Source organism: Anthonomus grandis, chromosome 1, assembly GCF_022605725.1.
Source record: "Anthonomus grandis grandis chromosome 1, icAntGran1.3, whole genome shotgun sequence".
Classification (NCBI taxonomy): Eukaryota; Metazoa; Arthropoda; class Insecta; order Coleoptera; family Curculionidae; genus Anthonomus; species Anthonomus grandis.
Genome location: NC_065546.1, coordinates 56,091,178 through 56,106,015, shown reverse-complemented (window position 1 = coordinate 56,106,015; position 14,838 = coordinate 56,091,178). Strand labels below are relative to the sequence as shown.

The 14,838-nt window shown below is 36.4% G+C and overlaps 1 protein-coding gene across 5 annotated transcripts in view; it reads right to left on the bottom strand.

The window, feature by feature from the left end:
* The window catches only part of LOC126735276 (protein alan shepard), a 198,170-nt gene that overhangs the window by 52,895 nt on the left and 130,437 nt on the right, over window positions 1-14,838 (bottom strand). For all 5 annotated transcript variants that reach the window (XM_050439238.1, XM_050439232.1, XM_050439226.1 and 2 more), the window contains exons 4-5: window positions 3,312-3,628; window positions 812-870 (exon numbers count right to left, since the gene is read on the bottom strand). In XM_050439238.1, coding sequence (XP_050295195.1) covers window positions 812-870; window positions 3,312-3,628 — 376 coding nt within the window. The remainder of the gene's footprint in view (window positions 1-811; window positions 871-3,311; window positions 3,629-14,838) is intronic.

Below are 14,838 nucleotides of genomic sequence, written 5' to 3'. Positions count from 1 at the left end.
GATGCGTGCATTAATATATAGGTTTGTATATGGTAATAATTAAAACCTTTTTGACAATTTTTTAATATTTAAAAAAAATATGTGTAACTAAATCTAACCACGACTTTTGCGTTTTGACTTGATAAATGTTTTTGTTGGTTGTAAAATAACATTTTTACTATATTTATTAAGCCAGAGAAACAAAAATTATCTGCACGCCAATGCCTTATAAAGAAAACGGCACGTGCTAAACGTTTTTAATTTATATACTTGTCCAAGTAACTTCATCTAAATTATACACTTGGGGTTGATATGTACTTGAGGGTGAGAAACATGCAGAAATCATGTTATATAGGCAACAAAATATGTAAAAACTATTTATTCATACCATTGGGGTCAAATTCGTCAAATTCTACTTTCAAGGATGAGAAGTATCATGTCATAAAGATAAGACGTTACGATTTAATTTTCGTTTCAGTAGATACCCCATAGTTACCATTAAAAAAAACGCGAAACTAGTTCTAAAATGGAAAAACTAGCAACATGGTGACTTTTTAACATTAACATGACAATCCGTCCTTATAACCATCAAGCAATAATCCCTTTTTAGGGCTTCCCTTGATTCTATTAGCAGTCTTGTCGCCTATAAACTCCCGAAAAAGATCCTATGACGATAAATCAAGCTACACTAATATTTCAGGCTTATGGGGTGATGTTCCAAGGCTTTCCCTGACTACTGACAAATAATATGTTAACGATGTCAAATCTTCTCCTTATCACTCATAATTCCTTCTCTCGTCTTCATTACTCACAAATGTGATGCCATAATTACCTTTACACTTATTGGTATTTTTATCTAATATAGCTTTGGTAGAAATGATCGTGCCGTACCTGAAACAGAAAACAAAAATTATCATTAGTGAATCACGGTACCATGAATTCCAATCTAATGTTATAGCGCGATAAAATATATATAAAGAGGTACGTATTTACTCATGTATAGTTTATCGAAGCATGACTAATCATTTGTTTTTTTTTTAAATAAGAATCGACTTTAATGGTTTTCGTTACACAGATAACCTTGTCTATCCTGAGCCATTTATGTTGAAATCTAATAAATATCATATTTAATGGATAAAACTGATACTTTGGCAAAACATAACCTTTTAATTATATAAAACGTAATGGGTTTGGGGTGGTGGTTTGAGGTTACAATTAGGCAGTGGTTACGCAAGGGAGGTATAGAGCACAAAATGTTTTATGACACTTTATTAAATTATTTGTAATATAGAGTAAGTAGGTTAAAGATTATTCGAGGCTCTCCAAGCAAGCCTCAAGAGCTATTGCCAAAACATGCATAACTGCACGAATTTCAAATACCATCCTACCTAGATGAACTAGAGAAAAAATTAAATAAAACGCTGCAAATTCTCTTTACAGTAATTGAAGAATTACAGTTTCTTTACCCAAGCCACAAGAGTCATTCCAGAGAATCGTCAAAATCAAATTAAAGATTATAAAAAGCCCTGAAAAACCATCTAGGTTACCAAGAGTAGTTTAAATACATATTACGACGCTCAAGAGATGTTCAAATTTTAAATCAAGTCAATTTTACTGGACTAATTTTTTTTGTGCAATTATTGCGTCGAGAATTTCTGTCAATATCAAATGTCACAAACACATTTTGACAGCTGACTATGCGTTTTAGTGTCAAAATATTTATGCATAAATGAATACAAAATGCATTGACGTTACGATTTTGCCGTGCCGAGCATGTTTTATCACTTATATAGAGGTCAACTGTCAAATAATGATTATTTTGACAGACTACAGAAGGTCTTTTTTTTTGGTGTCAAATGTTAATTAATAAAATAATTATTTACTGTTTCAACTCCGGAAACAGTGACCAAAATCAACCAAATTGTGCGTGCAGATCGTCGAATGAGCACCCGGATGATTGCCGAGGCTGTAAACGCCGATTAAGAAACGGTTAGAAACATTTTACACGGGGAATTACACATGACAAAAGTCTGTGCGAAGTTGGTGCCAAAAAACCTGACTTCTGACCAAAAGCTCTCGCGTCAACAGGTCTGCTCAGATTTCCTTGAAAGGTTAGAAGAAGATCCCGGACTGATGAAAAACATTATTACTTGCGACGAACCGTGGATTTTTCAATACGATGTTGAAACCAAGCGGCAATCGATGCATTGGAAGACGCCTGAATCGCCCAGAATAAAAAAAAGCAATGAGGATGTCCAAATCAAAATTCAAGGCAATGTTGATCGTTTTTTTTCGACATTAACGGTATCGTGATGACTGAATGGGTTCCAGAGGGTCAGACTGACAACCAGACTTACTATTTGTCAGTTTTGACAACACTGCGAGAACGAGTTCGTAAGAAACGGCCCGAGTTGTGGAAAGAACAACTCGTGGATTTTGCACCAGGACAACGCGCTATCTGTGAACCCAGTATTTGGCCGGTAAGCACACTCCAGTGCTCGAACACGCGCCGTATTCGCCAGATTTGGCCCCGTGCGACTATTTTTTGTTTCCGAAGATAAAATATGCTTTGAAAGGGACCCGATTTGAGTCGATGGAAGCGGTAAAGCAACAAACGGCAGAGCTCCTAAAGGTCCTCACCAAAGAAGACTTCCAGCACTGCTTCAATCAATGGAAAAAACGTATGGAAAGATGTGTGGCGAGGGGAGGGGAGTATATTGAAGGGGAGCATTCGAATATATAATATTTTTTATAATAAAACCCTTTTTCGTAACCAGTCTCGTTATTTAATAGCCAGACCTCGTACTTCATTCTGGTACTCGAATAATTGGAGAAAACTTCATCTTTCAACATGACAATGACCCCAAGCATACGTCGAAATTGTGCAAGCAATATTTAGGTCAATTACAAAGGCAACATCTTCTGAAAGTTATGGTATGGCCCCCACAATCACCGGACCTCAATCCTATCGAACTACTGTTGGATGAACTGGATAGAGAAGTGCGAACATCCGAGGCACAAGATACCTCAGCAAACTTTGGACAAATTAATTAGAAGACTACCAAAACTCTGTGAAGTTGTTATTTAAAATCGAGGCGGACATGTAGATGAATCCAAAATTTGATTTTCTTTAATTTAATTAATTGAAAAATGTATTGTTTATATTCATTTTGCTATAAATAAACCGTTTCATAAGAATAACTGATGGGTTTATTATTTTTAGTTATAACTTTAAAACAGTCATAGTGGGCAAATATACTTTTGAGCGGTAGTGTAGGTATATGTAGTATCAAATGACCAAATAAATCAGTAATCAGTAATAATCTACTTACTCTTGGCACAAGTTGACCAGATCCTTGTCGGTCGTACCGGGATTCAATCCCCTTATGTACAAGTTGGTCTTGCTAAGTTGCTCGGAGCCGGAGTGGCTCTGAGCTGACCCGTTCGAAGACACCGAATTGTTGACCGCGTTGCTTTGTTGCTGTTGCTGTTTTTGTTGTTGCTGTTGCTGCTGCATGTTGCCGGTCTGTACGGGGTTCGCCTGGTGCTGTTGTTGGTGTGGCTGCTGTTGTTGGCCGCCGCCGCTGTGGCTGCTGGTGCTGCTCGCGTTTGAAGGCGACGTAGCTGTCGGAACGCGCTGGGTTCCGTACTGTGAGTAGAAACGGTTTCGTTTGTATTAATGTGTTAAAGAGAGACGGATTTGAGTTGATAACGAGGAAAAGGGAGAGTGGTATTTAAAAAAATTAAGTTAATATCAATTAATTTTTGATAGGTGTCCCGAAAGTAATGGGACATAGAACAACAACAGTAGATTCCTTACGTCAAAATAATGTGATTGAGGTCAACTTGTCTTATCATAACTTTAATAGTAACTGATATACAGGGTGTCAAAGTATTATTTGATTTATCGTTTTTTTCTCGTAAGTCCTGAACCAATTGACATAATGACATGAACTTTAAAACATACGAGTCTTTTAACAAGAAAAATAAAATTTCGTAAACAGTTTTCGTTAGAGGGCGCTCGTTGCATTAGTTTTTACTTTTTTAGAACCCCTAACTTTCTCTCAGCCCCGTATATCGGTTTAAAAACTATCAAACAAACTCCTTTTTTAATATTACACAAAAAATGTATGCTTTATTAAAGTCTCTAGGAGCAACCATTTTCGACATAATCACCATTTATCAGAAAAAAATGTTAAATAATATTTATTTACTAGTTTATTTAAATCGCAACTTTGGCAGTTGGAGTTGTAGACAAGTGTTTGTATTATTTATGTTAAACTTTTTGAATGCCCTATGAAACTTTTAAACCGAGTAAAACAGTTTTTCTCTTAAGTTTAATAATTTTAAGTAACGCCTAGGCATAATTTGTTTACCAATTTGAAGATGGAAATATTTCCAGATAGACAACAACCAAACCATAAATTATTTCAAAGAAGGAGAAACTGGATCATTTCGGTCAAAAATGCCTGTTTTAAAAGTAGCAGAAAATCCCCCCGGGTTAAGTACTAGGCGAATATAGCGACAGCTACGGGTGTAAGCAAATCATGTGTTGGTAAAGTATACTTCAGAAAAAAGGCCTCTATCCATACCACTTTACACCAGTTCAGTGTTTGATCCCACCACCAGATTTGCCAGCCAGAATGCAATTTTTTCGCCAGTTTAAAAATATGCAAAACGCAGATCCAATGCTTATTAGCAGATTGTTATTCACAGACGAAGCTACATTTACTAGAAGCGGCGTATTTAACTTTAGAAATGCTCACAGGTGGAATACTCAAAACCCCCATTCAGTTGTCAGTTATTATTTGGTGTGGTATTATTGGAAACCATATAATAGGCCCCCATGAACTACCACCTAATTTGAACAGAGACTCGTACTTCAATTTCTTACGAAATGAACTTGGAGGTCTTTTACAAGATATACCAAGTACGCAATTACCTTGACGAACAATATCCCGAACGTTGTATTGGCCGTGGAGGACCTTTGCTTTGGCCAGCGCGTATTTAAACCCCATGCACTTCTTTATTTGAAATAAATTGATTATGATAGTCCTATAAATACGAGGGTGGTCCCAGAAGTACCCGACCCAAGAAAGAAAACACGAAAATTTTGGAAAAAAATGTATTTATTTTTCAACATAATCTCCTTTCAGCTCTATACACTTTTCCCAGAGATGTTTTATAAGTTCGATATCCTTTTTATGATAAGAACTGTCTTGCGCCTCGAAATAGCCATTAACTGCAGACATCACTTCTTCATCGTCGGAAAATCTTTGACCACTGAACCAGTTTCTTAAGTTTGGAAACAGAAAATAATCTGAGGGGGCTAAATCTTGCAAATAGGCTGCATGCGGTAGCAATTCAAACTTTAATTCGTTAATTTTGGCCATTGCAATAACGGACTTGTGAGCTGGTGCGTTGTCTTGATGAAACAACACTTTCTTCTTAACCAAATGCGGCCGTTTTTGCTTGATTTCTTCGCTCAAACGTTGCAATAAGTTCGCATAATACTCGCCGTTGATAATTTTACCTTTTTCAAGATATAGTCAATGAAAATTATCCCTCGCGCATCCCAAAAAACTGACGCCACGACCTTGCCTGCAGATAAAACAGTTTTCGCCTTCTTTGGAGCCGGTTCTCCCTTTTGAGTCCATTGTTTTGATAGTTCTTTTGTCTCAGGTGTGAAGTGATGGACCCATGTTTCATCCATGGTTATGAAACGACGCAAAAATGTTGCTTTGTTGCTATTAAATTTCGCTAAACACTCGATTGAAACATCTTCACGACACTGTTTTTGCTCGAATGTGAGCAAACGGGGCACCCACCTTGCACACAGCTTTCTCATGTCAAAATTTTCAGTTAATATGCGATGTACCGCACTGTTTAAAATGCCTACTATGTCCGCTAGCTCGCGTACTTTTAATCCACGATCATCCAGTACCACTTTGTGAATTTTCTTTAAAATTTCTGGAGTCGTCAGCTCATTTGGTCGACCACTGCGATGCTCGTCTTGGCAGCTCGTACGGCCTCTCGTTTGAACTCTGTTACCCAATATTTTACTGTTGTTAACGAAGGAGCAGACTCACCCAGAGTAGAATCCAGTTTAGCTTTTATATTGGTTGGGCTGAGACCTTTCAAATAAAAGTATTGTATCATATAACGATGAACAATTTTCTCCATTTTCACAAATTCACTGAAAACGTTCACTATTGATGACTGCCAAACAAATACTAAACAACATGGCATCTTCAAACTTGAATCATATGCTTTATAGATTGTATACATTCTAATACACTGATATTTTTCAAACTACTATACCGACATCTGTAGGTCAGGTCGGGTACTTCTGGGACCACCCTCGTAATCTAAATGAACTAAATGTAAAAATTGTAAATTCTATAAATTATTATTTCATTATTTTAAAAAAATAATGAGGATCTTCTTTTTAAAATACGGCAGTTATTTGTTAAATGTATTTCAAAATGCACTGAAGTTAATGGAGGGCATTTTAAACAGGTTGTTATAGTAGCGTTATTTGTATGTTTCTTTGTTTATTATTGTTTTTGGTATATTTGTTTGAAAATAAAATATAAAAAAAATAAAAAATATCATTTACGTTGATTATGATATACGAATTAACAAAAAAGTCGTAATTTTTTTTTTAATTTAGTAATTATTCTAATTTTTACATAAATAGCAATAATCTTAGGTATTAATATTTTATTTAGAATTGCATTGCTAAAAATCTAGTAAATTTAGGTCATTCACATATTATGAAACCCTAAAAGTGCGAATAATTCGAAAATGGTTGCTTCTAGCAGCTTTAATAAGGTATACATTTTTTATGTAATATTAAAAAAGGAAATTATTTTGTTACTTTTCAAACCAATATACGGAGCTGCGCAAAAAAAATTTGGGGGTTTTAAAAAAGTAAAAACTAACGCAACGAGCGCCCTCTACCGAAAACACGAAAACTGGATACAAAATTTCCTTTTTCTTTTTAAAAGATTCGTATGTTTTAAATTTCATGTCAGTATGTCAATTGGTTCAGGACCTATAAGAAAAAAAAGATAGGGTAAAGTCGGGTGAGATGGCCAGTAGGGTGGAGCGAATTTTCGATTTCTGGAATTTTAATTACCCTGTATGCTTAATAGGTGCCTATTGTAGTCGTTAGTAAGCCAAAAAAAAACTGAACGTCAGAAAACAACTTCTTCGGCTGCCGAAAGTGCCTTAAAATTTCGGAAATTATTATTTTTTTTTATTAATTTAGCGAATTTTTTATTTCTTAAAATTTAACCACCCTGTATGTTTAAAAGGTGCCTATTGTACTCTCAAGTGAGCCAAAAAAAACTAAACGTCCAAAAACAACTTCTTCGGCTGCCGAAACCTCCTCAAAATTTCGATAATTAAAGATCCCATCTATCTTTAATTATCAGAGGGAGCCATTGGGAAGCCGAAAGACCCTTGAATCGTGTGAAATTTACCAGTCGTACAGTTTGAGAAAATTGAAACAATTTTACCATCAGTTGATCTAGAAACCGTAAGTACCGATGCAAAGTATTTATATGAGATGTGTCAAGGAATCTCTACTGGAGTTTTCTAAAAGTGCCAGGGAAAATGTCACACTCTAGATGGCTTACCACAGCCAATAGAGTCCTAAAGTGTATGCCGTATGCTGGTTTCAAATTAAATGCCATTGGTCTTGTAAGGATGGTGCTAGCCACTTGTTTAGCATTATAAATAAATCTCGTTACCTCCCTGAAGAAATAAAAAAAGGTATTGATCCCGTAATTGAGAGAAATGGATTTTTTGCGCACCCAGAAAATATTTTATTAGCCATGTTAGGAGATGATAGAAAACATATTCGAGAGTTAGCTTTAAGAAGGATTTTAAAATGCAGATCAACCGCAAAAACCGAGGATGTTAGAATATTTTGCGTGAATAAACTGAATTTTGATTGTCAAGATTATGTCGACTTAATTGACTGGCAAAATGTTGTTATAAGCGAGCCCCCATTAACAATGGAAATTTCGAACGAAGAACTAACTAACATGATTTCTTTGGTTCCTGATGAAATAGGGTTATTAAAATTCCCTTGTCATTCACAGGCAGTTGAACGAGCAGTTAAGTTAGTTACTGAAGCCTCTATGGCCCTGAAGCACGAGACGGATTTATTAGAGCTCGTATTGAATCGAGACATATTGCCGCAATTTGATACTAAAAAACAATTCTTCGCAGTTCTAGAACAGAAAAAAAAATCATTACAAGGGTGGGAGGTTAGGTTGGAACTTGAGATGCAGCCACCTCCACGTTGCACCGTTCATCCACGTGGTGAGTTCTGAGTAGTTTTTCATGAAAAACTAGCTGAGAGCTGCATGTTTGGCTTTTTTTCCAGTTTTAAAGATTTTTTAATTTTAAAATTTTCAAGGTCATTTCGGCAGCCGATGGAATCGTCATAAGTCATTCGGATTTTTTTGGGTAAATAAGAACCCCGAAAGGCATCTTTTGCACACCCAGGCATATTCGTTTTCGAAAATTAGTTATTTTGGTCCAGTTTTCGCTCCATCTTAATGGCCAACGGTTAAAACCTGAAGAACGCGCCATGCGATGGCGCTGCCAGCCCTCTCCGCCAATAATCGTTTATGCATCAGCACAGCCAGTGTGTATAAATATGTTCACCTCGAGGTCGAATTTGACCGCCGTAATAATAAAAACAATATCACGTCCCAGTAAAATTTTATGATATATCTGTGTTACTTTCTACCGTGAATGTGCATGTATTAATGTGCAGGGGTTTTTGATTATCACCTTGGCCACCTCTCCCTAGCATTCGGGAGTGATGGCCACCTAACAGTAGGGATAGATGACCATATGTCTTAACGTGTTTTTTTTTTTGCAGTTTGACCTCGTTTCCAGTGTTGCTGCGGAAAAATGCCACCGAACTATAAAAGGAAAAACTCAAATCGTGGAAATTATACTGAAGAAAATCTCAGACGGGCAATTAAAGATGTCAGAAATGGTTGTTCTGTCAATGGCGCTTCAAAAAACTCCTAGGAAAACCCTTGAAAGGAAAATAAAAAATAATGTGTCCACAACTGGTAAAATGGGACCGGATAGCATGTTGGGTGAGGCAAATGAAAACAAATTGGCTCAACATATTAAAAAAGCGCAAAAATATGGTTTTCCAATGACGGTACCCGATGTACGAAAACTTGCGTACGATTTCGCGGAGAGTCTACAGATCAATCATAAGTTCAATAAAGGAAAGGAAGCTGCCGGTTCTGATTGGTTTAGGTCTTTTTTAAGAAGACACCCCGATTTGTCCATTCGCAAGGCAGAAGGTGTATCCCTAGGGCGAGGTGAGGGCATGAACCGTTTAGATGTAGGAAATTATTTCAAACTTCTGCAAGAAATACTGGAAGAAAATAATCTTTTCGAGAAACCTCGGTGCATCTATAACGTTGATGAAACAGGCCTGCAACTTAATAATCGACCTGGCCATGTTTTAGCCGAAAAAGGAGCAAAGGATGTTGTTACAGTAACATCGGGGAAAAGGGTGAGACAATCTCGTGCATCGCATGCTGTAATGCAGAGGGTGTTTTTCTGCCACCAGTCTGCATATTTAAAGGCAAGAATTTGAAGAGTGCGTGGACCGATTCAATGCCGCCTGGCAAACATATTGTCATGTATCAAAAATCAGCCTATGTTACTGCTAACATTTTTTTGGATTGGTTCAAAAACCACTTCTTGCCCCGTAAAGGTGAAGAGGAGAAGACATTACTAATTCTTGAAGGGCATGCATCTCATTGTTCCTGTGTTGAACTTCTAGAAACAGCTGAGGCAAATAATGTCGTTTTGTTGTGCCTACCACCACATACCACTCATGTCATTAAGTCTTTGAAGTCATTCTACTATCAAGATTGTAGAGAATGGAGTCACCCGGGAAGAAATTTAGGGCGTCTTCAATTTGGTGAATTTCTAATGAAAAGCTGGAGAAAGTCAGCGACCGCTGGAAATGCAATGTCCGGCTTCAGAGCCACTGGCATATTTCCATTTAACCCCTATTCCATACCGGCTTATGCATACACAGTTTCTGATCGAATAATAAACAGCGAAACCACAGGACGCCAGGAAACACTCACACAAGTAACAAACAGTCAACATTCCATTTCTCAAGAAAATAAGGCTGAAGAAACACAAGAAGTTAGACGCCCAATTAATATGATGGATGATGCAATGCCATCCTGTAGCCGCGCTGACACATCAGAACCTCCTCGATGTACAACTCCAGTGGAAGGAACAACTCTTTCAGATTTGACACCTGGGAAACTTCTTGATCAGATTAATCCCACACCCAAACTAGTTGTTTCTGCAAAAAAACGAGCAAAGAAGGTTGCTACCCTTTTAACCTCTCCTGAACATATTGCAACTGTGAGAGAGCGGTCCGCAAAAAAAATAAAAAACTCAACGACCCCACAAAAAAGAAAATTCGAGGAAAGACGAATGTTCAAAAGAGAAGCCTAGCTCTGATGATGAGGAGGACATAGAAATTCAGTATGAAGAGGAAAGCGATACCCTTTCCGAAGTGGATGATACGTAATGTGCGGGATGCGGAGAAAGCTACAACACCCGAAAAAAGGAAGATTGGTTGCAGTGCATAATATGCCAAAAGTGGTTTCATGAAAATTGCTCTCATTATATAAATACTTGCCAAAATTGTGGTCAATCTGCATTTCAAAAGAAGCAAAATACTTGCTAATGACTATCTTTTTTATTAATCCTATGAATAATCTGTTAATTTCACATGTTTTCCATTTTATTTTCTTTTTTAGACGGTGGCGGTCTCTCCCCCTCACTGCATTGGCCAATTGTCCCCATCAAACAGGGAGAGATGGCCACATGTAGCTTTTTTCTATACTAATAATAATAAAAAAAAAAAAGTATTTTGATCGTATTTATTTATCTACCTGTTAGGATGATAAATAGGCTATGATAAAAAAATAATCGTAAGACATATCCCTCACCAAAGATTCACAGGCGCCTACTATTGAAAACGGTGGCCATCTCACCCGACTTTACCCTAAATCAAATAATACTTTGACACCCTGTAGTTCTATAATTTGTTATAAACGCAAGGATATTTTTAACGATTGACGTCAAAAACTGGTAAAAATCACATTGAGGTACTTGGAAGTCAAAGAAGGACGTTAGAAGCTTGACGAAAGAAAATTACAAAAAACTATTTCAAATACTTGGAAAATATTGCTTTAAGAATGAAGAAAATGTAAAAAAAAAAATAAGTAGGCCTGGAGAATGTGAAAATAGACGATGAAAACCTGCAATTTTTTTTTAAATATGTCCAAATGAAAAAATAACGTCAGAAACCTGGAATATTTTGAGAAAAAAAAAACTGAAAAATTAATGTCAGAATCTTGAAATCATGGCAAATTATTCCAAATTCCAGAAAAGTAGCCAGTTTTTTTAGTCAAATTTCGCCTTACTACTATTATTACCTGTAGCCAAAGCAAGAAAACTAAATAATAATGGCACTACTTTAATATTAAAATATTTGAATAACTGATAATTAATGAATGACTTTCATTAGACAACAATATACAGGATGTCCCTTTAAAACTTTGGGTAAAACCAGAAAAGACATCGAAGGAAAGAACAACTAGCTTACGACACCCAGTATAGCCTCGCCATACTATGGTATAAACATTATAAACATTTAACCAACAAATCCGCCGTTATTTACATATTAGAATTCTAAAAATAATTCGGACACTCCACAATCGCCTGACGACAGTTCAATATAAACAGCAACAAGCGACGATTATACAATCGCGCCCGTCATTCATGCGGTTTATATTATAAAATTGCTCGTACACGTACCACTTTTTTTTTTAATTGTTTTCCGAAAAATATCTCCGATTAATTAATTCGAAACGCGTTAACGACCAACACCCACCCGTACGGTTTTAACAAAGGGACTGCGAAATTTTTTTTTCAAAAAAAATGTCGCCGCTAACGTGCTGATAAGATAAAACCCCCCACTGATATCGTCGATATTGTATTTAGAAAAAAAAAAGGAAAAAAAATCAGAAAAATTTGGAACAATTAACGCGAGGAACTGAACGTGTTATGTTGAACGAAAAATGTTTAATTTACCAATTATTCTAATCGTCAGGTGAACTAATTTTTTGTATATACGAAAGTGAGTCTTAAGAAAAACACTAAATTTGGCAACAAAGGATACACACAAGGTTTAGAGTTTTTGGTATGTTTAGAAAGATTACCTTTATCTAAAATTTATATTTATGAATGAAGTCTCTAATTCAAGCATATTATATGAAACCTTACAGGAACATCGGATATAATATTTTATAAAAACCCCATTTAGGAATGTTAATACTCTTAATGTGATTGTTTATTCATTTATTCTTTTTCGAAGCCTTTGCTGCGTCACGCATTATTTAAAAAATAAAAAACCTCACTAACATAAAAGTATATAAAAGGCGTCCCGTGTCGTTATGTTCAAATTTTGGGAGCGTAAAGCACATATCTTTTCAAATTAAAAAAAAGCGCACAACTTGTATATCTATTTATATTTATTTCAAAATTACACCCATGCATATTGTAATATTAAAAAAAATCGTAAAGTAAATAAATAATAAAGGTCAATTAATAATATTTTCAAATTCCATCCCCTCATTAAATGCAGTCTTGTGCCCGTAAGCCCCACAGATGACGTAGTGATTCGTATTCGGCAGTTAGTTGAGTTGGCCGCCGACCTCAGTAGACGCCACACAGTTAGCAAACAGCGCGATACACCCAAGTCACTCACTAAGCAGAGAAGACTCCGAACCAAAAACGGCGGAGAAAAACGTCGACTCGCCCCCCACTGACGATGATATTGATGGCACAACCATCGCCGAAAAAAAACCGAAGACTACCAAAAAATGGACATATCGGACGGGTACTCAACGGATAGATTAACCAAAAGTGAAGACTATAGGAGAACAACATGCAGACAAGAGAGAGAGAGACTTTGGACGACTCCTCAAAGTTCCTAAAACCCCAAACTAAATCCCGTACTGACCCCAGACTATCCAGAACACCCAAAATCACTCCAAACCCCGACCTAGGAGCTGGGAAAGCGCCACCTCAGAGCGCGGAAGTTGGGCAAAATGAGGAAAGAGTACGTAAACTCGAGGAGAAAATTCGGGAAAGGGATCTGAAAATTGAGAGTTATGCAAACGAGATACAAGAGTTAAAAGTCAAAAACTCTCAGATTACAGAGAGAGCAGAACTCCATCATTACAAAATAAATAAGGTGATCTCAGAAAACCATACTCTCAATAATCAGATTTTGGACTTGAATCGTAAACTCGAGGCGATGTTGACTAAAAACGAAACCCTTACCACTCAAAATTCCAAACTCAAAGAACAACTGACGTTACAGGGGGGGTCTGGATAATGTTGGTAACCAAAAAGAACAAAAAAATAATAAAAGAACCAGGGAAAAGGCGGGCCTGTCTCCGCCTTCTCAAGACGAAGACGAGCCGGCCTCGGAACCGGTTTACCCTGAAGTAACAACAAACAGGGAGCCAGTCCCATTTCACTGATCCCATTTCAAATATCAACAAAGTGCTTAAAGTAGTGCTAAGGGACACAAAAAACTGGGCCTCAAAATACAAATCAATTTGTGAAAGGAAAATCAACTTAGTAAATGTGCAGAAAGATAGACTGGGATTAGCGCTCTTCCCCAAAACTCCTAATGACCACCGTGAACTAACAGGACTTCTCAAGGAAGAGGAAATGGAATTCCATTCTTTCTTCCTTGAAGAGGACAGAAAGCTGAACGTGATACTCCGAGGACTTGAACAAAACTTCAAGCTAGAAGAGGTCGAGGAAGAGCTGCACAGAAAAAAGTGGGCCCCTTCAACCAAGAACTTTGTTGAACTTGATAGATATTCTTTTCTAACCAGTGTAATTTACTTGAACTAGAATTATTGAGCTTGCAAAAAGAAAATCGTTGATCTTGTCATTAGTCGACCATTCTCTTCATCTATTTAAACTTTGGTGAAAGATCGAGTTTCTTAAGAATAGCCTCCAAATATAAGAGAAGAGCATTAAAACTAAATACAAGATCTGCGTTCTTGCATAAAAAATCAGCCGAAAATTTTGAAGTCCTCGGGTCTTGAAGTAAGACCTTTGTTTCTCAAGAAACTTAATTCTCAGCGGACCAATGAGATCCATCATTAGCGCGTGGGGTGCATCCACCTGATCCTCCGCCGGCCGGTGTCGCCATCAGCCATTAGTTTAGTTTAGTATTAGTGGGTAGTATGTGAATATTGTGAATTTGAAATTGTTTATTTTGAAATTGAATAATGTGTGCTGAATGTGAATTTGCTCAAATTAAAAATATAATATTAACTGAAAATAAGCAAATATTTTTTATGCTAGAAAAACTAAATACTGTGGGGTTTTCTCATCATGTACAAGCTTGGGAGGTTAGTAAAATTATAGGAAACCACCTTTTCATCAAACACTCACTCCTGTCAAGATAAAAATTCTTATAATACTCATAGTTTTGGGAACGGTGGCATTGTCATTTCCACGATTAAGTAAAAGGTATGGTTGGCTTTTTTTTTTATTACACAGAAAATATGTTTTTTTTAAGTAGGTACAACGTCCTAAAATGTATATTTAATAGGTATATTAAAATAAATCCTCTATTAATTAAAAACTCTATAATTTTCAGAAAAGAACAAAAAATTATAATAAAAATTAATATACCTGAATATGTTTGCTTAAAAATATGATGTACTTAAAATTATGACTGATCTCCCT